The sequence below is a fragment of the Dermacentor andersoni genome, chromosome 2 (assembly GCF_023375885.2).
Source record: "Dermacentor andersoni chromosome 2, qqDerAnde1_hic_scaffold, whole genome shotgun sequence".
NCBI lineage: Eukaryota > Metazoa > Arthropoda > Arachnida > Ixodida > Ixodidae > Dermacentor > Dermacentor andersoni.
Window position 1 is genome coordinate 244,385,686 of NC_092815.1, and position 24,838 is coordinate 244,410,523.

The following is a 24,838-nucleotide window of genomic DNA, read 5'->3' on the forward strand; positions in this document are numbered from 1 at the left end:
TCTAACACGAAATGTCCTGTCAGAGAGATAACTTTCAACTATTCTCAGCAAGTTGCCGCGAATGCCCATTGCAGAAAGATCCCGAAGGATCCCAAAGCGCCACGTAGTATCATACGCCTTCTCCATATCAAGAAATACTGATAATACAAGCTGTTTGTGGATAAAGGCATCCCTGATATACATTTCCATGCGAACAAGCTGATCAGTCGTCGATCTGCCTTCTCTGAAACCACATTGATATGGGTCTAATTTCTTGTTTATTTCTAGGTAGTGAACCAAGCGACTGTTTACCTTTTTTCAAAAACTTTGCATAAGCAGCTCGTCAATGCTATAGGCCTATAACTATTTGGCAAAGAAGGGTCCTTACCCTGTTTCAAAATAGGAATTATGATGGCCTCTTCCCAAGCAGAGGGAATGCGGCCGGACGACCATATAGAATTGTAGAGACAAAGAAGGGTTTTTTGTGTTTCAGGCGGCAGGTGTTTAAGCATTTCATATAGGATGCGGTCAGCTCCGGGGGCAGATTGGTTGCAGCTGTTTAGGGCTGCCTGAAGCTCTGCCATGCAAAAGGGTCTATTGTATGCCTCGTATATTGTGCTTTTCCGTTCTAATGGTTGTCCTTCTATTTGCCTTTTGTACCTTTGGAATGTTTCAGAGTAGTGCGACGAGCTGGATATCTGTTCGAAATGTGCGCCAAGAAAGTTCGCCTGATCTTCCACGCTGTCGCCTTGAGTATTCACTAAAGGCAGAGAGTAAGGCTGTCGACCCTTTATTCTATTCACTCTGTTCCAAACCTTTGTTTCTTCAGTGTAAGAGTTAATGCCTGATATATACTTTCTCCAACTCTCTCTTCTAGCTTGTCGCCGCGTTCTTCGACCCTGGGATTTGACCTGCTTGAAATTGACTAGATTTTCTGCCGTCGGAGAATCCCGAAGTAAGCGCCATGCCTTGTTCTGCTTCTTACGCGCTATTCGACACTCATCATTCCACCACGGAAGACGCCGTTTTGTGGACAATCCGCTTGTTACAGCGATACATTTGGTGGAGTTGTCAAGGAGAAAACCCGTAAAATATTTAACCGCCGCATCTATGCTTAAAGCACTCATGTCGTCCCAGGATAAAGAAGAAAGCTTTCTGAACTTTTCCCAGTCAGCTGAGTCAGTTTTCCAGCGAGGTAATTGTGGGGGACATTCATTAGACATTGGTGTGCATAGAGCTACAGGGAAATGGTCACTCCCATAAGGGTTTTTAATAACTTTCCATTTAAGGTAAGGTAGAAGAGTAGGAGACGCAATGCTAAGGTCTATTGAGGAGTATGTTTTGTTTGCCACATTATAATACGTGGGCTCCTTCCCATTCAAAAGACATGCACCTGAAGAAAAAAGGAACTGTTCAATCAAGCGACCTCTCGCGTCGCAGCGCGGGTCGCCCCATAGGTTGCTGTGTGCATTTAAGTCTCCAAGCACAAGATATGGTTCAGGTAACTGATCTATTAATGTTTGGAATTCTTGTTTGTGAAGCTGAAAATGCGGTGGTATATATAACGAGCAGACGGTTATCAGTTTATTTAAAAGTACAGCACGAACGGCCACTGCCTCAAGGGGTGTTTGTAGCCGTAAGTGTTGACAGGCTATAGATTTGTCAGCTATTATGGCTACGCCGCCGGATGATGCGAGGGCATCATCGCGATCCTTCCGAAAAATAACATAGTGACGAAGGAAGTGTTTATGTTTAGATTTCAAGTGAGTCTCTTGGACACACAGCACTTTAGGATTTAGTTGATTAAGGAGTTCTTGGACATCATCGAGGTTGCAAAGCAGGCCTCTGATATTCCACTGAATAATCAGTGTATCCATATTAAGATAAACGTTGTGCTATGTGTCAAAGAGAGTGAACTTGGTTTAGCTTATGTTGCCCTTTTGGGGCCCTGTAATTGGAGTTTTGTCTTTTTTGGAGCGATCGGCAAAATCGCGCCGCTCCTTAGGCGTCAACTGCGCCTTCTGACTCGGTGTTGTGTCCATGGCCTCTTGAGAGGCACTGGACAACTGCTCTTGCGAGCGGTGTGTTTTCCGTGAAAGCCTTGTCTCGGAAGACAAGGCCTTGGGGCCCACCATCCTGGTGGTTGATGGGTTTTTCTTGACCTCTGAGCTGGGCTGACTGGTGCCAGCACTAGCAGAAGCCTCCACTGTGGTCAAATTCGGGAGAGGTAGGGCAGCCTTCGCTGCTCCCACCGTGGGGGCGGGTGGCGTTGCCGTACGCTCGCTATGCGTGCTGCTGGCGTCCGCCAAGTGCCGTTGTGGTACTGCCCCCCGACGTACCACTTCGGCGAAAGATGCGGTCTGTGTAAATGTTGATGAGATGCGTTGCCTTGCTTCTCTGAAAGTTATGTTTTCTTTGACCTTTATCGCAATTATTTCTTTTTCTTTTTTCCAGACTTCGCATGATCGAGAGTATGCAGGGTGGCCACCATTACAATTGCTACAACGGGGCTCAGCCTTACAGTCATCTGCAGAATGATCGTTGATGCCGCATTTCGCACATGTTAGCCGCCCTCGGCAGCTCTGGGAAGCGTGGCCAAACCTCTGGCATTTAAAACAACGTCGCGGGTTAGGGATGTACGGTCGTACTCTGGTTTTGATATATCCAGTTTCTATTGTCTCTGGTAACGTGCTAGAGCCAAAGGTAACTATCAGGTGCTTAGTTGGCAGCTCCTTGTTGTCCCGTCTGATCTTTATTCTTTGTACGTTTATTACGTTTTCATCCTTCCATCCTTCCAGGAGTTCTTCTTCGGTCAAGTCCATTAAGTCAATGTCAGAAATTACGCCTTTGGACGAATTCATGGTTCGGTGTGCTGTTACACTGACGGGGATGTCTCCAAGTTCTACAAGGTTCGTTAGCTTGTCATGTTGTGTTTTGTCTTTCAATTCGAGTAATAAGTCGCCACTGGCCAGCTTGGTGATCTTATAGCCGCCTCCAATGGTCTCTGTGAGATACTTCGTCACAACGAATGGTGAAATCGTTCTTGCCTTCTTTTCAGGTTTTTCACTATGAACAACGTGGAATTTCGGGAAAGTCTGAGTGGCTTTGAGAGAAAATTGAAATGTACCATCGGTGCGCCCCCTTTTAGAGGGACGATCAGTTGAGAAGGGGTTGGAAGTTCCCATGGAATATGTTCAGTAATCAGCGACGATGCCAGTCACCCACCACCGAGCCCAACAAGGGGACAAGGCAAGGTATGTGGTGAAACAAGCCCTACCATGCCAACTGTACGTCGTCGCTATAACCACATATATTATAACCAAGGTAGGTCATACCACACCAGGTTAACCCTCGCCGCCAGGAATGTTGGAAGTTATCAGAATAAAAAGAACACAGGAAAGACTAAAAGGGAGAGGGAAAGACGAAGATGTGCGAAGAGAGAGACAGGAAAAGGCGACTGCCGATGTCGTCCAGGTGGGTCAGCCTGGAGGTGCCGTCTATGTGAAGCCGAGGCCGAAGAGGTGTGTTGCCTCCGCCGGGGGGCCTTAATGGTCCAAACACCCAGCATCGGCTCAACCCCCAGGATCCCCTTTTCCCCAGACACGGCTAAGCCGCGCACGGCTACACGCGGGAGGGTCCGACCCTCATGTGCTCGGGTCCGTGGTGTCGCGACACACCAAACGCCTGCTCACGCAGACGCCCCTGCGGGGAAAGAACATATTTAAGTCTTTCTTACACCCTCAAAGTGAAATCAGATTTCCATCATCCATGTCATTCAGTTATTCACGACCTGTCTACGGCTAGGCTTTTCCGTAACTGCCCAGGCACTAGACCTCCTCTGTCCCTTTGGTTGGAAGCTTTGTCCGAAGAAACGGGCACGTCGATTTCAGAAAATGTCATAATGGCAACTACGCAGCTTCCACCGCCTTGTGAGTGGAAGACTATCGAATGTGACGTGTCGTTTGCCGAAAGAACGAAACGAGCACCTGGGGCACACATACGCTCACATTTTGTTGAGCTTCAGGAGAAGTATTCTTGTGCTGAATTTTACACGGATGCGTCTAAGTCCCCTTCTGATGTTGCTTACGCAGCACTAGGACCAGTGTTTTTATTATCCGGTATATTGAACCCACATACATCTATTTTTACAGCGGAAGCATATGCAATACTTCAAGCACATCAACAAACGAATCTGACTAGGGCTATTGTGTTCATAGACTCATTGAGCGTAGTCCGAGCCCTAATGAATGTACGTATACATACAAACACTGTCTGTAATTAACTGTATTCATTGCTATGCTCAGCTTATAGTGCTCAAAAAATGATCATCCTATGCTGGGTACCTGGCCACTGTGGTATAAAAGGCAACGAAGCTGCTGACGAAAAAGCTACTACAGTAGCTTTTAGTCACACGGACATAAACATGCCCATCCCAGCCACAGATCTTAAAGCATACTTGCGTCACAAGCTGAAAATACACTGGCAGCAACAGTGGAATGCTCACATTTTAAATAAACTGCACTTGATAAAACCCAAATTAGGATATTGGGTATCGGAGAAAACATCACGATATCACGAAGTGCTCCTTTGTCGATTAAGAATAGGACACACTTACGGCACTCACTCTTATCTCTTGACTGGGGGTATCCTCCGACTTGTAGTAAGTGCGGCCAAAATCTCACAGTCCTGCAAGTACTTATTCAATGCCCTGCAATAGAATCACAGAGAAAGATGTATTTCATTTTTTGCATATTGCGAAAATATTCCTCTTCACCCGAAATTTTTTCTTAGCAATGAACCGCTTTTTAATCCGAAACTAGTCTTAGAGTTTTTAGCTGAAACAGACACTCTGGAAATCTTTTGGCAAGGGAATTTTAGCGCACGTATAACAGCCTTCTAAGGCTTTCTCGAAGCTAAAGTGTCAATGTTATGTTTTATTGCGTCATGCTTTTAACAAAACTTGATTACCATAGCCCACATCACTACTTAGTCAGTGTCATTATTTTAGCAACTATGTATTTTACGCCATCCACAGCAACCGATTTTAGGCCTTTTTACAGCCACGTCACATATACTATGAGAAATTCATTATCTAATTCATTGTCTACACCATTCACAATACACCGTTATCATCTTTGTCATGGCGCTCTTTGGCCATACCTGGCCCTTGCGCCATAAAACACCACACACCATCATTTACCGTTGTGTTATACGCTCCTGCTTAGACTATGGGTCCATAGTGTATGGCTCAGCAAAAAAGTCATATGAACCGCCTTGACCCAGCACAGGTCTGGCGGCCTCTGCAGTTCTGTGAGCTGTGGCCGAATCGCTGGTACTTAAAGCATCTTTGGGGATTTGGGATGTACGGTCTCACTCGTATTTTCACATACCCTGTCTCGATAGTGTCGTGTAGGTTGCTTGAGCCAAATGTAAGTATTAGGTGCATGGTATTGATTTCTTTTCCGTGACGTCTTATTTTTATTCTCTTAACATTGATCACGTTCTGATCATTCCAACCCTCTAGAAGTGCAGCTTCGGACAATTCTAGCAGATCAGCATCCGATACAACGCCACGGGTACTATTCATGGTACGGTGTGGGGTCACTGTGACTGGAAGACCCCCAAAAGATACAAGTTTGGACACTTTTTCATATTGTTTCTGATCGCGGACCTCTAGGAGAAGATCACCGCTAGCTATTTTCGATGCTTTGTATGAGGGACCGAAAACTTCCGTCAGAGACTTCGAGACAACGAAAGGTGAGATCATTCTCACCGTCTTCTCGGGCTTCTCAGAGTGGATGACATGCAAGCGGGGAAGGTTCTGTGCACGATTGCCAAAAAACTTAAGGTCATCTTTGGCGCACCCTCGTTTCTGAGGGCGATCAGGAAGTTTGGGGATGGTGATGATGTGTGGTATTTTGTGGCGGAAGGGCCAGGTTTGGCCAAAGAGCGCCATGACAAGTGGTAGTGTTAACGATGTATTATGGAAGATGTGACTTGGCTGTAAAGTGGCCTAAAAATAATCGCTGTAGAGTGCGTAATATCTAGGTGCTATAAAATTATGACGATGACTAATGACGAATACTATGAACATTAAAATCCATCGTAAAAGAATGATGCATTGTTTAAAATATGCGAGGTGTTAAATTGCTTAAAGCACCACTGCCTCGCCAGAGCCCTTGAACCACAAGGGCCTAGAGGCATGTGCTATTCAAAATAATTATCGCAGCGGCATCTTCTGAAGAGAGGAAGCGCTACGAACGTGTGGGGCTAATAACATGCAACACAACATCTTTCAAAAACCTAGGACGGCGTTGGTGTCAAAGAGTGGTTCTGGACCAAGTAACATAACAGGATGAAGGGGGGTGTGGTGCCGGTATGCTAAGAGAAAATGTTTTTTTCTTTCGGATTCGGCTTCCCGACACTCCAGTAGGACGTGGCGGACGGTCAGCCTCTCCCCGCATCTACCACAGGTTGGAGGCTCGTTTCCCGTGAGTAAGAAGGTATGTGTGCCATAAGTGTGTCCTATTCTTAGACGGCAGAATAGGACATCTGTCCGGCGGGATTTTGTTACAGCAGGCCAGAAACCTAATTGTGGCTTTATTACATGCAGTTTATTATTTATTTCTTCGTCCAACATGCGTTGCCAGTGGTTTCGTAGTTTCCTTCTTAAGAAAGGCTTCAGGTCTGTGACAGGGACCGAAGCAGTAGGATTAACTGCATGCGATGAAATTGATGTGGCCATCTGGTCCGCTAGTACATTTCCCTCGATGCCCCTATGTCCAGGCACCCAGCATATTATCACACGTTGGTTAGATATATATGCTTTACACAGTACGGAGTAGAGTTCATTAATTACCGGATTTTTGTGGCTACAGAAAGACATCAAGGCCTTCACAACACTAAGGGAGTCCTTATATATAATTGATTTCTGTAGTTTTGATTTCTTTATAGGCTTTACAACCGACAACAGTGCGTAGGCCTCAGCCGTAAAGATACTGGTTTCCGGATGTAGTACCTCGGATTCCGAGAAAGATGGACCGACGGCTGCATAGGACACCCCGTCGTGCGACTTTGATGCGTCTTTGTAGAACTCCGTGCAGGAGTATTTGTGCTGAAGTTCCCGGAAATGCATTTGCATTTCAATCTCTGGAGCATGTTTTGTGACGTCCACGAAAGATATATCGCATTGTATGAGCTGCCACTCCCAAGGAGGTAGCAGCTTGGCTGGATGCATAAGGCGAAGCTCGAGGAGTGGAACGTGCATTTCATCACTAAGCTCCCTCACGCGCAGTGAGAAAGGCTGTCTTACGGAGGGACGATTGCGAAAGAGTGTAGCATATGTCATGTCATTAATGGTATTAAAATAGGGATGTTGAGGATTTGAGTGGACTTTCATAAAATATGTTTGGATGATGTATATTTTCTGAAGATGAAGTGACCACTCATTTGATTCTGCATATAAACTTTGTATGGGACTTTTTCTGAAAGCGCCTGTGGCCAGTCGGATTCCTAGATGGTGGACTGGGTCTAGCATCTTTAGCGGGCTCGGGGCGGCAGAGTGACAAATCACGGCACCATAGTCTATTCGTGATCGAATGAGGCTTTTATAGAGTTTCAATAAACACATCCTGTCACTACCCCACGTAGTCTGCTAAAGAAGTTTCATTATGTTCATTGTTTTTAGACATTTTTCTTTCAGATGTTTAATGTGGGGGACGAAAGTGAGTCTGTAGTCCAGTGTAACACCTAGAAATTTGTGCTCTTTGTTTACAGGTATTTGTTGTCCATCCAGTTCTAAGCAAGGATCTGGGATCATTCCTCTCTTTCTTGTAAAAAGAACGCAAGAGCTTTTGTTAGGATTGATCTTAACAGGAAGCTTTAGCTCGGATGATGATGATGATGATATGTGGTGTTTAATGGCGCAAGGGCCAGGTGTGGCCAAAGAGCGCCATGACAAGTGGTGATGTTGACGATGTATTATGGAGATGTGGCTTGGCTGTAAACTGGCCTAAAAATTGTCGCTGTAAAGTGCGTAAAATCTACGTGCTATAAAATTATGGCGACGTCTCATGACGAATACTTTGAACATTAAAATCCATCGTAAAAGAATGATACAGAATAAAAGATATATGAGATAGTAAAATTATCTGGAGCACTGCTGCCTCACCGGAGCCCTTGAAACACAAGGGCCTAGAGGCGCGTGCTATACGAAAGAGCTATCACAGCGGCATCCTCTGAAGAGAGGACCCGCTACGAACACGTGGGGCTAAAAACATGCAAGACAACATCTTTCAGAAAACTTAGGACTGTGTTGGTGTCAAATAAAGGTTCTGGACCGAGTAGCATTACGGGATGTAGGGGGATGTGCTGCCGGTATGCTAGGGAAAAATGTTTTCTTCTTTCAGATTCGGCTGCCCGACACTCCAGGAGGACGTGGAGGACGGTCAGCCTTTCCCCGCATCTACCGCAGGTTGGAGGATCATTTTCAGTGAGTAGAAAGTTATGCGTGCCAAATGTGTGTCCTATTCTCAGGCGACAGAATAGGACATCTGTTCGCCGTGATTTTGTTACGGGGGGCCAAGAACCTAACTGTGGTTTTATCACGTGCAGTTTGTTATTTACTTCTGCGTCCCACATACGTTGCCAGTGGTTTCGCAGTTTTCTTCTTAAGAAAGGTTTCAGATCTGTGACAGGGACCGGAGCAGTAGGACTAACTGCATGCAATGAAATGGATGTGGCCATCTGGTCCGCTAGAACGTTACCCTCAATGCCCCTATGTCCGGGCACCCAGCATATAATGACATGCTGGTTAGACATATACGCTCTACAGAGAATGGAATAGAGCTCAGTTATTACGGGGTTTCTGTGTTTACAGTGTGACTTCAAGGCTTTTACTACACTTAGGGAGTCTGTAAATAAAATTGTCTTTTGAATATTTGATTTTCTGATATGTTTCACAGCCAACAATAGTGCATGCGCCTCAGCCGTAAATATACTTGTTTCAGGGTGCAGTACACCGGATTCCGAGAAGGATGGACCAATGGCTGCGTAGGACACCCCGGCATGCGACTTAGAAGCGTCTGTGTAAAACTCTGCGCACGAGTACTTGTGCTGGAGCTCCAAGAAATGCATTTCGATATGTGGCTCTGGCGCATGTTTAGTAACCTCTATAAAGGATGTGTCACACTATCAGCTGCCACTCCCAGGGTGGTACTAGCTTAGCTGGGGGCATTAAGCGTTGCTCGAGAACTGGGACATCCATTTCCGTGCAAAGTTCTCTTGCACGCAGTGAGAAAGGAAGTCTCATAGAGGGTCTGTTATGAAAAAGTGTTTCACACGTCAAGTCGTTAGCGGTTGTGAAACACGGATGTTCCTTATTAGAGCGAACCTTGAGAAAATATGTTAAGCTGATGTTTGTTCTTTGAAGATGGAGTGGCCACTCATCTGACTCTACATATAGGCTTTCAACAGGGCTTGTCCTAAATGCGCCAGTGGCCAAACGGATACCCAGATGGTTAACGGGGTCTAACATCTTAAGTGCGCTCGGTGCGGCAGAGTGATATGCTACGGCACCATAATCTAACCGTGATCGAACAAGGCTCTTGTAAATATTCAACAAACACTGTCTGTCGCTACCCCACGCTGTGTGGGATAGGATTTTAAGTAAGTTCATTGTTCTAAGACATTTTTCTTTCAGATGTTTTATGTGCGGAATGAAAGTAAGCCTGGAGTCAAGTATAACACCAAGAAATTTGTGATCTTTGTTTACAGGAATTTGTTGTCCGCCCAGTTCTACACAAGGATCTGGGACCAGGCCTCTCTTTCTTGTGAAGAGAACACAAGAACTTTTGTGGGGGTTGACTTTGAATCCGTTTTGGTCTGCCCACTTAGAAACCTTGTTCAAGCCTTGCTGTACCTGTCTTTCGCATACTGTGAGGTTGCAGGATTTGAAGCCTATTTGTATATCGTCTACGTATACGGAATAAAAAATGGCAGGTGGTAGTGAAGCACGTAGGGTGTTCATCTTAACGATAAAGAGAGTGCAGCTGAGCACGCCTCCCTGGGGTACACCAGTTTCCTGGGTAAAGGGACGTGACAGTGCATTGCCAACTTTTACACGGAAGGTACGATTGGACAAATAGCTTTCAATTATTTTCAACATATTTCCACAGATGCCCATTCCCGACAAACCTCGCAGGATCCCGTAACGCCATGTTGTATCATATGCCTTCTCCATATCAAGGAATATGGAGAGGAAGTACTGTTTGTGTACAAAGGCATCGCGAATATATCCTTCAATGCGCACAAGATGATCTGTTGTTGACCGCCCTTCTCGGAATCCACACTGATAAGGATCGAGCATTTTGTTGAGCTCAAGGAAATGTATAAGTCTGCGATTTATCATTTTTTCAAAAAGCTTACACAGACAATTAGTTAGAGCTATCGGACGGTAACTTGCCGCCAAGGAGGGGTCTTTCCCGTGCTTCAGAACAGGAACCACAATCGCTTCCTTCCATGTCGATGGGAGGTATCCGGAAGCCCAAATAGCGTTGAATAGTGTAAGTAGTGTAACTTGTGTGTCAGTATGTAGGTTTCTAATCATGTCATACATGACTGTCAGGTCCCGGTGCAGTGCTTTTGCATGTGTTCAAGGCAGCGTTCAACTCGGCAGTACTGAAAGGCCAGTTATACGGTTCATTCTGCCTGGATTTTCGAATGATTGGCTTACGTTCTATTATTTCTTTATATTTAAGAAAGGACTGGGAATAATTGATTGAGCTTGACACACGTTCAAAGTGCTCCCCAAGTGAATCTGCCTGGTCTTGCAGGATTTCGCCTTGCGTGTTTACCAAAGGGAGGGAGTATGTTTGTCGCGCTCTTATCCTACTAACCCTGTTCCAGACTTTGGCCTCATCTGTATACGAGTTGATACCTGATAAAAATTTCTGCCAGCTCTCTCTTCTGGCCTGTCGGCGGGTTCGCCTGCCTTGGGATTTTACTTTTTTAAAGTTTATGAGATTCTCCGCAGTGGGGGAGGCGCGTAGCAACCCCCACGCTTTGTTTTGTTTCTTACGAGCGATCCTACAATCCTTGTTCCACCACGGCACGCGCCGTTTACATGCCAAGCCATTTACTTGTGATATGCATTTAGATGCGGCATCTATTATGAAGGCTGTAAAATATTCCACAGCAGCATCAATTCCTAACGAGGACATGTCATCCCATGAAATACTGCTGAGAGTTCGAAATTTCTCCCAGTCAGCTGTATCAATCTTCCACTTAGGAGCCTGTGGTGTATATTCGTTCTCTTTAGGTGTTCGTAGCAGTATGGGGAAGTGGTCGCTTCCGTAAGGATTGTTTGTAACTTCCCATTCGAGTTCAGGCAGTAGTGACGGGGAGACTAGGCTAAGATCTATTGAAGAAAAGGATTTGTTGGCAAGACAGTAATATGTGGGTTCTTTCTTATTCAGAATGCACGCACCAGAAGAGAAAAGGAATTCTTCAACAAGTCGTCCTCGCGCATCTATACGAGGGTCGCCCCACAGGTAATTGTGTGCATTAAAATCGCCAAGAACAACATAAGGCTCTGGCAATTCATCCATGAAGGACTGAAATTCGTGTTTAGTTAATTTGTAATGTGGGGGTATATAAAGCGAGCAGATAGTGATGAGTTTGTTTAGCAGAACAACTCGCACCGCCACTGCTTCAAGGGGCGTTTGTAGCTGTAAGGGCTGACAGGCTATACTTTTATGAGTGACAATCGCAACACCACCCGATGATGCGACGGCATCATCGCGATCTTTGCGAAACGTAACATACGTTCGGAGAAAGTTTGTGTTTTTAGATTTTAAGTGTGTTTCCTGTAAACACAGCACTTTTGGATTATATTTGTGGATTAGTGGATTAGTGGATTAGGCGCCGGACACGTGCTCTTGCGAGCGGGAAGTTTTCAGAGGGAGTCCCGCCTTGGAGGGCAAGACCCCTGCGCCCACCAGCCCGGAGGTCGATGGGGCTCCCAGAGGGATTTGGCTGCGCTGGCCGTTGCCAGCGCTGGAAGGGGCCTCGGAGGCTGGGGCAGCCTCGGCTGCACCCACCTTCGGTGTCGGTGGCCCCGTCTGCTGGGTAGACGGAGCAGCGCTAGCTGCAACCGCCGCGGGGACAGATGGCGTAACTGCCGACTCACGGCTTGTGGGTCGGACAGCCGCCGGAGGCCGTTGTGACGCTGCCCCCTGACGCGCCACTTCGGCAAAGCTGGCCTTAGGAAGGTATGTTACCCGCCTGCGTGCCTCCTTGAATGAGATATTCTCTTTTACTTTGATTGTTACTATTTCTTTTTCTTTCTTCCAAGACGGGCATGACCGCGAGTATGCGGCATGCTCGCCATCACAATTTACACAGTGGAAAGAATTCTCACAGGCTTCAGAGGAGTGTTCATGCGCGCTGCATTTTGCACAAGTTTGGCGGCCTCGGCAGCTCTGCGAACTGTGGCCAAAACGCTGGCACTTGAAACATCGGAGGGGATTTGGCACGTACGGTCTTACACGGAGCTTGATGTACCCGGCCTCGATTGACTCGGGCAGGACACTTGAATTGAATGTGAGTATTAGGTGTTTGGTCGCAAGTTCTTTACCATCTCGCCTCATCTTAATTCTTTTGACATTTATAACACTTTGTTCACTGAAACCTTCCAAGAGCTCGGCCTCAGTGAGCTCCAGCAAATCATCGTCCGAGACAACGCCGCGGGTGGTATTCATCGTGCGGTGCGGGGTTACTACTACTTGGGTCTCCCCAAATGATACTAGTTTTGGCAGTTTCTCAAATTGTTTCAGATCGCGGAGCTCCAAGAGGAGGTCACCGCTAGCCATCCTCGACGCCTTATAACCTGGGCCAAAAACTTCGGTAAGGGTCTTAGATACAAGGAAGGGGGAGATTGTTCGGACTTGTTTAGCTGGTTTTTCTGTGTGGATCACATGAAAACGAGGAAAATTGTGGACTTGGCGTCCGAAAAACTGAAATACTTCTTCGGTGCGCCCTCGTTTCTGAGGGCGATCAGGTAGTTTAGGAAACGCGTTTTCCATAGGTACAGTTGGGTTTTCGGCCGCGATGCCGACCACCCACCATGGAGCCCAACAGGGGGACGTGACAGAAGTTCCTGCTGGACAAACCCTGCCAACGCCAGCCGTACATCGCTGCTATAACCAAATACAGCATAACCAAGGCTGGCTAGCTACACAAGGTTAACCCTTGCCGCCGGGAAACTAGGAAGTGAGGAGAAATGATGAGAAGACAGGAAAGATGAAAAAGGCGAGAGAGAAAGACGAAGATTGGAGAGGAGGACAGGAAAAGGCGACTGCCGATTTCCCCCGGGTGGGTCAGTCCGGGGGTGCCGTCTACGTGAAGCAGAGGCCAAAGAAGTGTGTTGCCTCCGCCGGGGGGCCTTAAAGGTCCAAACACCCGGCATCGGCTCAACCCCCAGGATCCCCCTTTCCCCGGACACGGCTAAGCCGCGCACGGCTACACGCGGGAGGGTCCAACCCTCGTGTGCTCGGGTCCGTGGTGTCGCAACACACCAAACGCCTGCTGACGCAGACGCCCCTGCGGGGTTCCTTTTCTCTTCTTGCCCGGGATGATTTCAGTGAGTGTGTGCTCGATCTTGATATTGCTTTGCAGCTCGTGTTCGATGAACGTGAGTCCCTTCCTGACCAGGGTGCACAGGCCTCTGCCGTCGGGTGGTCCCTTGTGCACTCTGTAGCCGGGAAGGGACGGTGCGTTGGTTAGTGTTTCTTGTAGTAGTATAACGTCTGGCTTGCGCGCGGCATGTACGATGTGCTGTTGGATGATTGCCTTCTTCCTTCCGAAGCCGCGACAGTTCCACTGCCACGCGGTTACACCTGCTGCTGCTGGTGTTGCGTTGGCGGCCATGATTGCGTTGGCGTGTACGGGGCTCCCTGGTTGGGTGGATGTTGCGCGAAGAGGGGCGCAAACGTCGGGTGGCTTACCATCGGCTGTAAGGTCCTTTCGATGTAGGCGAATCTGTTCGCGTTCTCAGCTTGGTAGGTCTCCATTGTTTGTTTCAATGCTGTCACTGCTGCGATGTTCGTCGTGATTAGCTGTTCGAGTTTGCTGAATGTCGCTTCGAATTTCGCTTCGAGGCTGTCGATGCGATCGTTTTCTGTTTGCGTGCGCGTGGCCTCAATGGCTCGCTTCTTCGGTGCCGGTTCCTCTATGGCTTTCTCCTGGATGTTCGTTGTCATTTCCTCGGTCTTGCTTGTGCTTGGCGTGGGTCTCTGTAGTGGCTCGTTGTTGCATAGCAGCAACTGACGGATCTCGGCGATCTCTTGCGTGAGGTTGTTGATGGTCGCTCGCAACGCCGCGTTTTCTTGTCTTAGGATCTCATTTGCCTCCTGCACCTTGTTCATATCTTCTGTTTTCGTGGTTTCGGTGATTTTCTGCGCGTTCCTTATAATATTTCCTTTCGCTGCGTCGACCCAGCTCACTCGCTCACGTGATGGTGACGTTTTCCTGCTGAGGCTTCTCTTGCAGCAGCTGCTGTCTCTGGATTTGGGCGCGCGGTTTTTCGATGGGGTCCTTGACTTTCGAGTATCTGGCGGCTTGTCTAGTGGCGGGAAATCGCTCTCCGACAGCAGCTGGCGTTCGGCCTGTCGGCGCTCCCATTGTCGCTTGCGCACTACGTAGGGGATCTTGTACTTCGCCTTGCACGTTCGGTCTCCGGTCGGGTGTTCGTCTCCGCACAACTTACATTTTGGGGTACAGCGATGGTCTTCTGTAGGGTTCGCGAGTCCGCAGGCCAGGCACGTCTTGATTGTGGGGGTCGGGCACACGTCCTTGCGGTGTCCCACTCGGCCGCACTGCTGGCAGACGTCGATCTGTTTCTTGTAGAGGCGGCACGGTATCAGGGTGACTCCGTATCGGACGAAGTTCGGTACCTTGGGTCCCTGGAACACCACAATCGCCGTGGTCGTGCTTCCAATCCTTTTTGCAGCCACTGCTAGCGCGTTCCTCTCGTTGACGATTTTTCTATCTAGCTCGTCAGCGCTCGCGTCGATGGGAATGCCTCTGATGACGCCCTTTACGGTGTCGTGAGGTGCCGTGCGATATGCGCTGACCTCGTAGGGTTTGCCTTGAATAGATATTTCCTGGATTTTAGCGTACCTTGCCGCGTTGTCTTCGTTCGGTGTACTGACGACCATGATGTTCTGTTGCTTATTGGGGCAGATGGTGTCCGCGGCGCTTTCCTCGCGCGTCACCTTGGCCGCAGCGAGTATGGCCGCAGCGACGGTGGTGGTGCCGGTCTTGACGATGTCCAGTCCCCCTCTGGGTCTGACAACTATCTTGCTTTCTTCTGGTGGCATGGCTGGCATGCGTGCTGCTTTGATGGCCGCGGCTCTGAAGATCTTGTAGAATTTCGACCTCGTGCTTGTTTGACTCCCGCCGGGTCCGTCGGGCTTGCCGCTGGCGGGGGTCCGCTGGCGCAGCCTCGACATGCGTTCCCCCGCGAGCGTCCATCCGGCGTCGCTGTGGTATTCCTCGGGTGATATCTCTTTTCCTTGAACTTGAACGCACATGTGATTGTCCACGATCATTGTTGTTTGAGAGGGCGCGTCCATCTCGGAGCTGACGAGCGGCAGCCGCCGGGATGTACGGCAGGCCGCTGTCGGTGCGACGGTGTTGGGCTTAGTGTCCGTGGAACACGCCTAAGCCTAGCAATCCTTCGCACGGCGGTAGTAGAAGTAGTCACGAAATGTGGCAAAGAAAAACGCACCTCTGGGGTCAGCCGGTATCGGTCGATGCCGCTCGCCTTCACGGACACATTGGTGCAAGCAAAACTTTGGTTCGAGGTAATTAGCACTGCGTAATTGGCTAGCAATCACGGAGCCGATCTCTGACTAGGGACGAGCGCTTCTCGCATGAGCCCAAGGCAGCTCTCAACTCGGCAATACCGAAAAGGCAGTTGTACGATTCATTCTGTAGACATTTTCTTTTGAGTGGCTTACATTCTTCTATTTGCTTATACTTCAGGAATGATTTCGAATAATGTTTTGAACTTGACACACTCTCAAAGTGCTCCCCAAGTCAGTCTGCCTGATGTTGCAGCGTGTCACCCTGTGTGTTTACCAGAGGGAGTGAATATGTTTGTCTCCCTCTAATTCTATTTACGCCGTTCCAGACTGTCGCCTCATCTGTAAACGAGTTCATGTTCGATAAAAACTATTGCCAACTCTCTCTTCTGGCCTGTCGGCGGGTTCTCCTGCCTTGAGACTTAAATTTCTTAAAGTTAACAAGATTCTCTGCAGTGGGCGAAGCACGTAGCAACCCCCACGCTTTGTTTTGATTCCTAAGTGCGACTCTACATTCATCGTTCCACCACGGGACATGCCATTTGCATGCCGAGCCACTTACTTCACGTATGCATTTACATGCGGCATCTATAATGAAAGCTGTAAAGTAATCCACAGCAGCATCAATTTCTAACGAGGACATGTCATCCCATGATATGCTAGTTAAGGTTCGGAATTTCTCCCAGTCGGCTGTATCGGTTTTCCACCTAGGAGCCTGTGGTAGACATTCGTTTTCTTTATATGTTCTTAGAAGTATAGGTAAGTGGTCACTCCCGTAAGGATTGTCGTTAACTTCCCATTCAAGTTCAGACAGTAGTGACGGGGAGACTAGGCTAAGATCTATTGAAGAGAATGTTCTATTTGCAAGATAATAGTATGTCGCTTCCTTCTTATTCAGAACACAAGCACCAGAAGAGAAAAGAAACTGTTCAACAAGACGTCCTCGTGCATCTATACGAGGGTCGCCCCACAGGTAGTTGTGTGCATTGAAGTCGCCAAGAACCAGATAAGGCTCTGGCAATTCATCTATAAAGGATTGAAATTCATGTTTAGTTAATTTGTAATGTGGAGGTATATAAAGCGAGCAAATAGTGATGAGTTTGTTTAGCAGAACAGCTCGCACCGCCACTGCTTCAAGGGGCGTTCGTAGCTGTAAAGGTTGACATGCTATACTTTTATGAGTGAGAATCGCCACACCACCCGATGATGCGACGGCATCATCGCGGTCTTTGCGAAACGTAACATACGTACGGAGAAAGTTTGTGTGTTTGGATTTTAAATGTGTTTCCTGTAAACACAGCACTTTTGGATTATGTTTGTGGATGAGTTCTTGCAAGTCATCAATGTTTCTAAGAAGACCTCGGACGTTCCACTGGATTATTTGTGTATCCATATTTAAAGTAAGTTGGTGCTGTGTGTACGGAAACGGAAAGATGCCTTAGATTACAGAGCTCTTCCGAGGCCCTGTAATTGGGGTTTTGCTCTTTCTGAAGCGTTCGAGTGAGCCTCGCCGCTCCTTAGGCGCTTGGTGCGCCTTGAGGGTAGGTGTAATGTCCATTGCCTCCTGTGAGGCGCCGGACACGTGCTCTTGCGAGCGAGAAGTTACTAGAGAGGGTCCCGCCTTGGAGGGCAAGACTCCTGCACCCACCAGCCCGGAGGTCGATGGGGCTCCCTGAGGGATTTGACTGCGCCGGCTGTTGCCAGTGCAGGAAGGGGCCGGGGAGGCTGGGGCGGCCTCGGCTGCGCCAACCTTCGGGGTCGATGATCCCTCATTCAGGGTTGACGGAGCAGCGCTAGCTGCCACCGCCGCGGGGGCAGATGGCGTAGCTGCCGACTCACTGCCTGTGGGTCGGACAGCCGCCGGAGGCCGTTGTGACGCTGCCCCCTGACGCGCCACTTCGGCAAAGCTTTTCTTTGGCAAGTATGCTACCCGCCTGCGTGCCTCTTTGAATGATATGTTTTCCTTTACTTTGATTGTGACTATGTCTTTCTCTTTTTTCCAGGACGGGCACGACCGCGAGTATGCGGCGTGCTCGCCTTCACAGTTTACACAATGGAGAGTGTTCACGCAAGCTTCAGAAGTATGTTCGTGTGCACTGCACTTCGCACAGGTTTGACGGCCTCGGCAGCTCTGCGAACTGTGCCCGAAGCGTTGGCATTTGAAACATCTAAGCGGATTTGGCACATATGGCCTAACACGGAGCTTGATGTACCCGGCCTCTACAGACTCGGGCAGAATACTTGAGCCGAAAGTCAATATAAGGTGTTTGGTCTTGATTTCTTTGCTGTCACGCCTGATCTTAATTCTTTTAACATTGATAACGTTCTGGTCACTGAAGCCCTCCAAGAGTTCATCCTCAGTGAGCTCCAGCAAGTCATCGTCCGAGACAACACCACGGCTTGTGTTCATGGTACGGTGCGGGGTTACTGTTACTTGGGTCTCCCCAAATGACACAAGTTTTCGCAGCTTCTCATACTACTTCTGATTTTGGAGCTCCAAAAGGAGATCACCACTTGACATTCTCGACACCTTATATCCTGTACCGAAAACTTCGGTTAAAGACTTGGAAACAAGGAATGGTGAAATTGATCGCACTAGTTTGTCTGGCTTTTCTGAGTGAATCACGTGGAATCAAGAAAAGTTGTGGACTTGTCGTCCGAAAAATTGAAAGAGATCTTCGGTACGCCCTCGTTTCTGAGGGGGATCAGGAAGTTTTGGGAAGGAAGTTTCCATGAAAAAGGTATAAAAATTCGGCAACAGCGCCAACCGCCCACCACGGAGCCGAACAAGGGGACGCGGCAGATCTTGCATACAAGTCTGCACGACGCCAGTCGTACGCCGCCACTATAACCAAATATGGTGTACCGAAGGTTGGATAGCCACGCAGGGTTAACCCTTGCCGACAAGGAGAAAGGAAGTAAACAGAAGAGGAAAGGAGAAAGGGAAGGTGGAAAGTAAGGGAACGACGAAGGTTGTAGGGAGAGAGTGACAGGAAAAGGCGACTGCCGATTTCCTCCAGGTGGGTCAGTCTGGAGGTGCCGTCTATGTGAAGCCGAGGCCGAAGAAGTGTGTTGCCTCCGCCGGGGGGCCTTAAAGGTCCAAACACCCAGCATCCGCTCGACCCCCAGGATCCCCTTATCCCCAGACACGGCTAAGCCGCGCACGGCCACACGTGGGAGGGTCCAACCCTCGTGTGCTCGGGTACGTGGTGTCGCCACACACCAAACGCCTCCTTACGCAGCCGCCCCTGCGAAGTGCCGGAGGAAGTTAGTATGCTTGGAAGTTCGTTGGGTTTCTTGAAGATACAGCACTTCAGGATTAAACTCAGAGGATTTCTTGGACGTCATCTAGGTTTCGGTTTAAAAAAGAAATTGTGCTGTGTGCCTAAAAAGAGACATTACTTTACAGGGCCTTTGTTAGGCCCTGAAATTGGTGTATTGTCTTTTTTTGGAGCGGTAGAGAAAAAACCTCGCCGCTGCTTCGACGCTACCTGCGCCGTTTGGCTTAGGCTGGTGTCCTTAGCCTCTTGCGTGGCACTGGACACCCGCTCCAGAGAGCGATGTGTGCGTCGTGTAGGCTTCATCTCAAGCGAATAAGTCTTCGTCCCCACCGGGCCGAAGGTCTACAAGAACCCTATGGTCTCTGCGGTACCCTGGCTGCTGCCGGAGCTTGAAGAGGGCACTGGCGTGGACAGTTTGAGAGATGGCAGGGCAGCGCTGGCTGCTCCCAGCGTAGGGGGCGGGTGGCGATAGCCTCGGCACGCTAGGCGTTGTCTTCTCTGCCGCCAGATGCCGTAGTGGTGCCGCCCCCCGTTGCACCACTTCAGCGAAAGATGTTTTCATTGTGAATACCGAGGAGATCCGTTGTCGCGCTTCACGGAATGTTATATTCTCCTTAAATTTTACAGCAATTATTTCCTTTTCTTTCTTCCAGGCTGCACACGCTCTGGAGTATGCAGGGTGGCTGCCGTCGCAGTTCGCACAACGTATCTAATCATTATTTCAGTCGTCAGCAGAGTGACCGGTTGTGCCGCACTTTGCGCACATAAGCTGCGGGATGCGTGACCAAATCTCTGACATTTGAAACAACGTCGCGGGTTAGGATTGTAGGGTCGAACACGAAGTTTAACATAGCCGGTTTCAAGAGACTCGGGTAAAGTAGTTGAACTGAAAGTGAGTATTAAATGCTTCGTTGGGATTTTGTTGTCATTCCGTCAAATTTTTATGTGCTGCACATGGATTACGCATTGATCCTTCCTTCCGTCCAGGAGTTCTTCATTCAATGCCATTAAATGTTCATCTGATACAACGCCTTTGACTGTGTTCATAGTTCGATGTGCGCTCACAGAAACAGGAATGTTACCAAAGGCTACGAGGTGTGCGAGTCTGTTGTATTCTTCTTTGTCTTTTAGTTCGAGGAGCACGTCCCCACTTGCCATCGTTGTTACCTTATAACCAGCTCCAATTATCTCTTTTAGGCACTTGGCCACAAGGAATGGTGAAATTGCTCTAGCTTTTGTGAATGTTTTTTCACAGTGAAGGACGTGGAATTTCGGAATTTTGGTGCGTACCCTTTTCGAGGCACGATCTGGTGAAGACGGGTTCGCGGATCCCATAGAAATAAGTGATTTGTTCGGCAACAGTGTCCACCACCCACTAGGGAGTCAAACCAGGGGACGTGGCAGAACATGTAAAGAAGTTGGCACAGCGCCAGCAGTGTGCCATTACTATAACCCAATATGGTATACCCAAGGTAAGACAGCCACACCAGGTTAACCCTTGCCGCCAGGAAAAGTCGAAGTGAATGGAAAAGATGAGAGAATAAGAAAGATTAAAAGTATGATGATGATGATGATATGTGGTGTTTAATGGCGCAAGGGCCAGGTGTGGCCAAAGAGCGCCATGACAAGTGGTGATGTCGAAGATGTATTATGGAGATGTGACTTGGCTGTAAAGTGGCCTAAAATAGTTGCTGTAAAGTTTATAAAATCTACGTGATATAAAATTATGGCGATGATTAATGACGAATACTATGAACATTAAAATCCATGGTAGGAGAATGATGCAAAATAGAAAATATATAAGACAGAAAAATTACTTGGGGCACTGCTGCCTCGCCAGCGCCCTTGAAACACAAGGGCCTGGAGGCATGTGCTATACGAAAGAGCTATCACAGCGGCATCCTCTCAAGAGAGGACCCGCTATGAACATGTGGGGCTGACAACATGCAAGACAACATCTTTCAGAGAACTTAGAACTGCGTTGGTGTGAAATAAAGGTTCTGGGCCGAGTAGCATTACAGGATGCAGGGGGATATGCTGCCGGTATGCTAGGGCAAAATGTTTCCTTCTCTCAGATTCGCCTGCCCGACGCTCCAGGAGGACGTGGAGGACGGTCAGCCTCTCCCCGCATCTACCGCAGGTTGGAGGATCATTTTCAGTGAGTAAAAAGTTATGCGTGCCCAATGTGTGTCCCATTCTGAGGCTCTAGAATAGGACATCTGTTCGCCGTGATTTTGTTACGGAGGGCCAAAAATATAACTCTGGCTTTATCACGCGCAGTTTGTTATTTATTTCTGCGTCCCACATATGTTGCCAGTCGTTTCGCAGTTTTCTTCTTAAGAAAGGCTTCAGGTCTGTTACAGGGACCGAAGCAGTAGGATTAACTGCATGCAATGAAATTTATGTGGCCATCTGGTCCACTAGAACGTTACCCTCGATGCCCCTATGTCCAGGCACCCAGCATATAATCACTTGTTGGTTAGATATATATGTTTACACAGTACGGAGTAGAGTTCATTAATTACCGGATTTTTGTGGTTACAGAAAGACATCACGGCCTTCACAACACTAAGGGAGTCCCTATATATAGCTGATTTCTGCAGTTTTGATATTGTTACGAACGCTTCTTCCTACCCCGCACCTCCAACAATGATGTTACGAGAAGGAAGAAGCGTTCGTCTATTTACAGGTGGCTTTTAATGGCTGAGCCAACAAGCGTAGACCATAGATACTGCTAAACACTTCCTCGTCGTCTCCAAGACCACCATCAGTGTCGTCTTCTTCCCACATTACCGACTGTGACAATATATTTATACGGTTTACGGCCGACAGACTTGCGAAGGCCTTAGCCGTAAAGATACTAGTTTCCGGATGCAGTACGTCGGATACCGAGAAGAATGGACCGACGGCTGCGTAGTACACCGCGTCGTGTGTCTTCGATGCGTCTGTGTAGAACTCCATGCGAGTTCTGGAGTTCCCGGAAATGCATTTAGATTTCAATCTATGGAGCGTGTTTTGTAGCTTGCATGAAAGATATATCGCATTGTATCAGCTGCCACTCGCAAGGAGGTAGCAGCTTGGCTGGATGCATTAGGCGTAGCTCGAGGAGTGGAACATGCATTTCATGACAAAGCTCCCTCACACGCAGCGAGAAAGGCTGTCTTACGGAGGGACGATTACAAAAGAGCGTAGCATATGTCATCTCGTTAAAGGTATTAAAACACGGATGTTGAGGATTAGAGTGGACATTCAGAAAATATGTTTGGCTGGTGTATGTTCCCTTCAGATGAAGTGACTATTCATTTGATTCTACATATAAATTTTGTATGCGACTTCTGAAAGCGCCAGTGGCCAGTCGGATTCCTAGATGGTGGACTGGGTCTAGCATCTTTAGTGCGCTCGGGGCGGCAGAGTGATAAATCACGGCACCATAGTCTAGTCGTGATCAAATGAGGCTTTTATAGAGATTCATTAAACACTTCCTGTCACTACCCCATGTAGTCTGGGATAGAAGTTTCATTATGTTCATTGTTTTTAGACATTTTTCCTTAAGATGTTTAATGTGGTGGACGAAAGTGAGTCTGTAGTCAAGTATAACACCTCGAAAATTGTGCTCTTTGTTTACAGGTATCTGTTTTCCACACAGTTCTAAGCAAGGATCTGGGATCAGTCCTCTCTTTCTTGTAAAAAGAACACAGGAGCTTTTGTTAGGGTTGATCTTAAATCCATTCTTGTCTGCCCAAATTGACAATTTGGTCAGGCCATGCTGTACTTGTCTCTCGCACACTGCGAGGTTAGAAGTCGTCCACGTAGACAGAGTAAAAGATGGCCGGAGGTAATGAAGCACGAGGCGTGTTCATCTTCACGATAAAGAGCGTGCAGCTGAGCGCGCCTCCTTGGGGTACACCTGTTTCTTCAGTAAAAGGACGTGAAAGTACATTGCCGACTTTTACCCGGAAGGTACGGCTGCACAGACAGCTTTTTATTAGGTTTAGCATATTAACATGGATATCATTTCTAACAGGTCTCTGAAGATTCCGTAACGCCACGTTGTGTCATACGCCTTTTACATATCTAGAAATATCGATAAAAAGAACTGTTTATGTATAAATGCGTCCCGGATATTTCCTTCAACACGTACGAGATGATCGGTGTTGGAGCGCCCTTCTAGGAAGCCGCACTGATAAGGATCAAGAACTTTGCTCTGTTCAAGGAAATAAATGAGTCGCCGATTTATAATTTTTTCGAACACCTTACAAATGCAACTTGTGAGGGCTATCGGGCGGTAACTTGCCACTGAGGAAGGATCTTTGCCTTGTTTCAAAACAGGGACCACAATGGCTTCCTTCCATGCGGTTGGAAGGTACCCTGCATCCCAGATGGTGTTGAAAAGTGTGAGTAGTGTAAATTGCGTATCATTGTTTAAGTTTTTGAGGATTTCATACATGATTCTATCAGATCCCGGTGCAGAGCTCTTGCATGCGCTCAAGGCAGTTCTCAACTCGGCAGCACTAAAAGGACAGTTGTACGGTTCATTCTGTCGACATTTTCTTATGAGTGGCTTGCATTCTTCTATTTATTTATATTTCAGAAAGGATTGCGAATAATGGTTTCAGCTTGACACCCTCTCTAAGCGCGCTCCCCAAGCGAGTCTGCCTGATCTTGCAGTGCATCGCCCCGTGTATTTACTAGAGGGAGTGAATGTGTTTGTTGGCCTCTAATTCTATTTACCCTATTCGAGACTTCGGCCTCATCTTTAAACGAGGTAATACTCGATGAAAACTGCCAACCTTCTCTTCTTGCCTGTCGGCGGGTTCTCCTGCCTCGGGACTTTATTTTTTTAAAGTTGACAAGATTCTCAGCAGTGGGAGGAGCGCGTAGCAACCCCCACGCTTTGTTCTATTTACTACGAGCGATTGTACATTCATCGTTCCACCATGGGACACACCGTTTGCATGTCAAGCCACTCACTTCACTTATGCATTTAGACGCCGCATCTATTATGAAGGCTGTAAAATACTCCACAGCAGCATCAATTCCTAACGAGGACATGTCATCCCATGATATACTAGAAAGGGTTCGAAATTGCTCCCAGTCGGCGTGTCTATCTTCCACCTAGGAGCTTGTGGAGGATATTCGTTTTCTTTAGATGTTCTTATCAGTATGGGGAAGTGGTCGCTCCCGTAAGGATTGTTTGTAACTTCCCATTCGAGTTGAGGCATTATAGAAGAGGAAACTATGCTGAGATCAATAAAGGAAAAGGTTCTGTTTGCAAGACTAATATGTGGGCTCCTTCTTATTCAGAAGGCACGCACCAGATGGAAAAAAGAACTGTTCAACAAGGCGACATCGCGCGTCTATACGAGCGTCGCCCCACAGGCAGGTGTGCGCGTTAAAATCGCCAAGGACAACATAAGGTTCTGGCAATTCATCTATGAAGGACTGAAATTCGTGTTTGCTTAATTTGTAATGTGGAGGTATATAAAGCCAACAAATAGTGATAAGTTTGTTTAGCAGAACAAGTCGAACCGCCACTGCTTCAAGGGCCGTTTGTTGCTGTAAAAGTTGACACGCTTTACTTCTATGAGTGACAATGGCAACATCGCCCTATGATGCGACGACATCATCGCGATCTTTGCGAAAAGTTATATACTGTCGTAGAAATTTTGTGGGTTTGTTTTTTAAGTGTGTTTCCTGTAAACACAGCACTTGTGG

General features: G+C 47.8%; 1 protein-coding gene across 1 annotated transcript; it reads right to left on the reverse strand.

The window, feature by feature from the left end:
- Nucleotides 1-13,855: 13,855 nt before the first annotated feature.
- Nucleotides 13,856-15,569, reverse strand: LOC126539868 (uncharacterized). The gene has a single exon (XM_050186685.3). The coding sequence runs from the start codon at nt 15,567-15,569 to the stop codon at nt 13,869-13,871; it is 1,701 nt and encodes a 566-aa protein (XP_050042642.3). The 3' UTR covers nt 13,856-13,868.
- Between the last annotated feature and the right edge of the window lie 9,269 nt (nt 15,570-24,838).

Excerpts from the sequence above, each read along its gene's own strand:
- LOC126539868 (XM_050186685.3), bottom strand. The coding sequence starts at position 15,569 with ATGTGCGTTCAAGTTCAAGGAAAAGAGATATCACCCGAGGAATACCAC.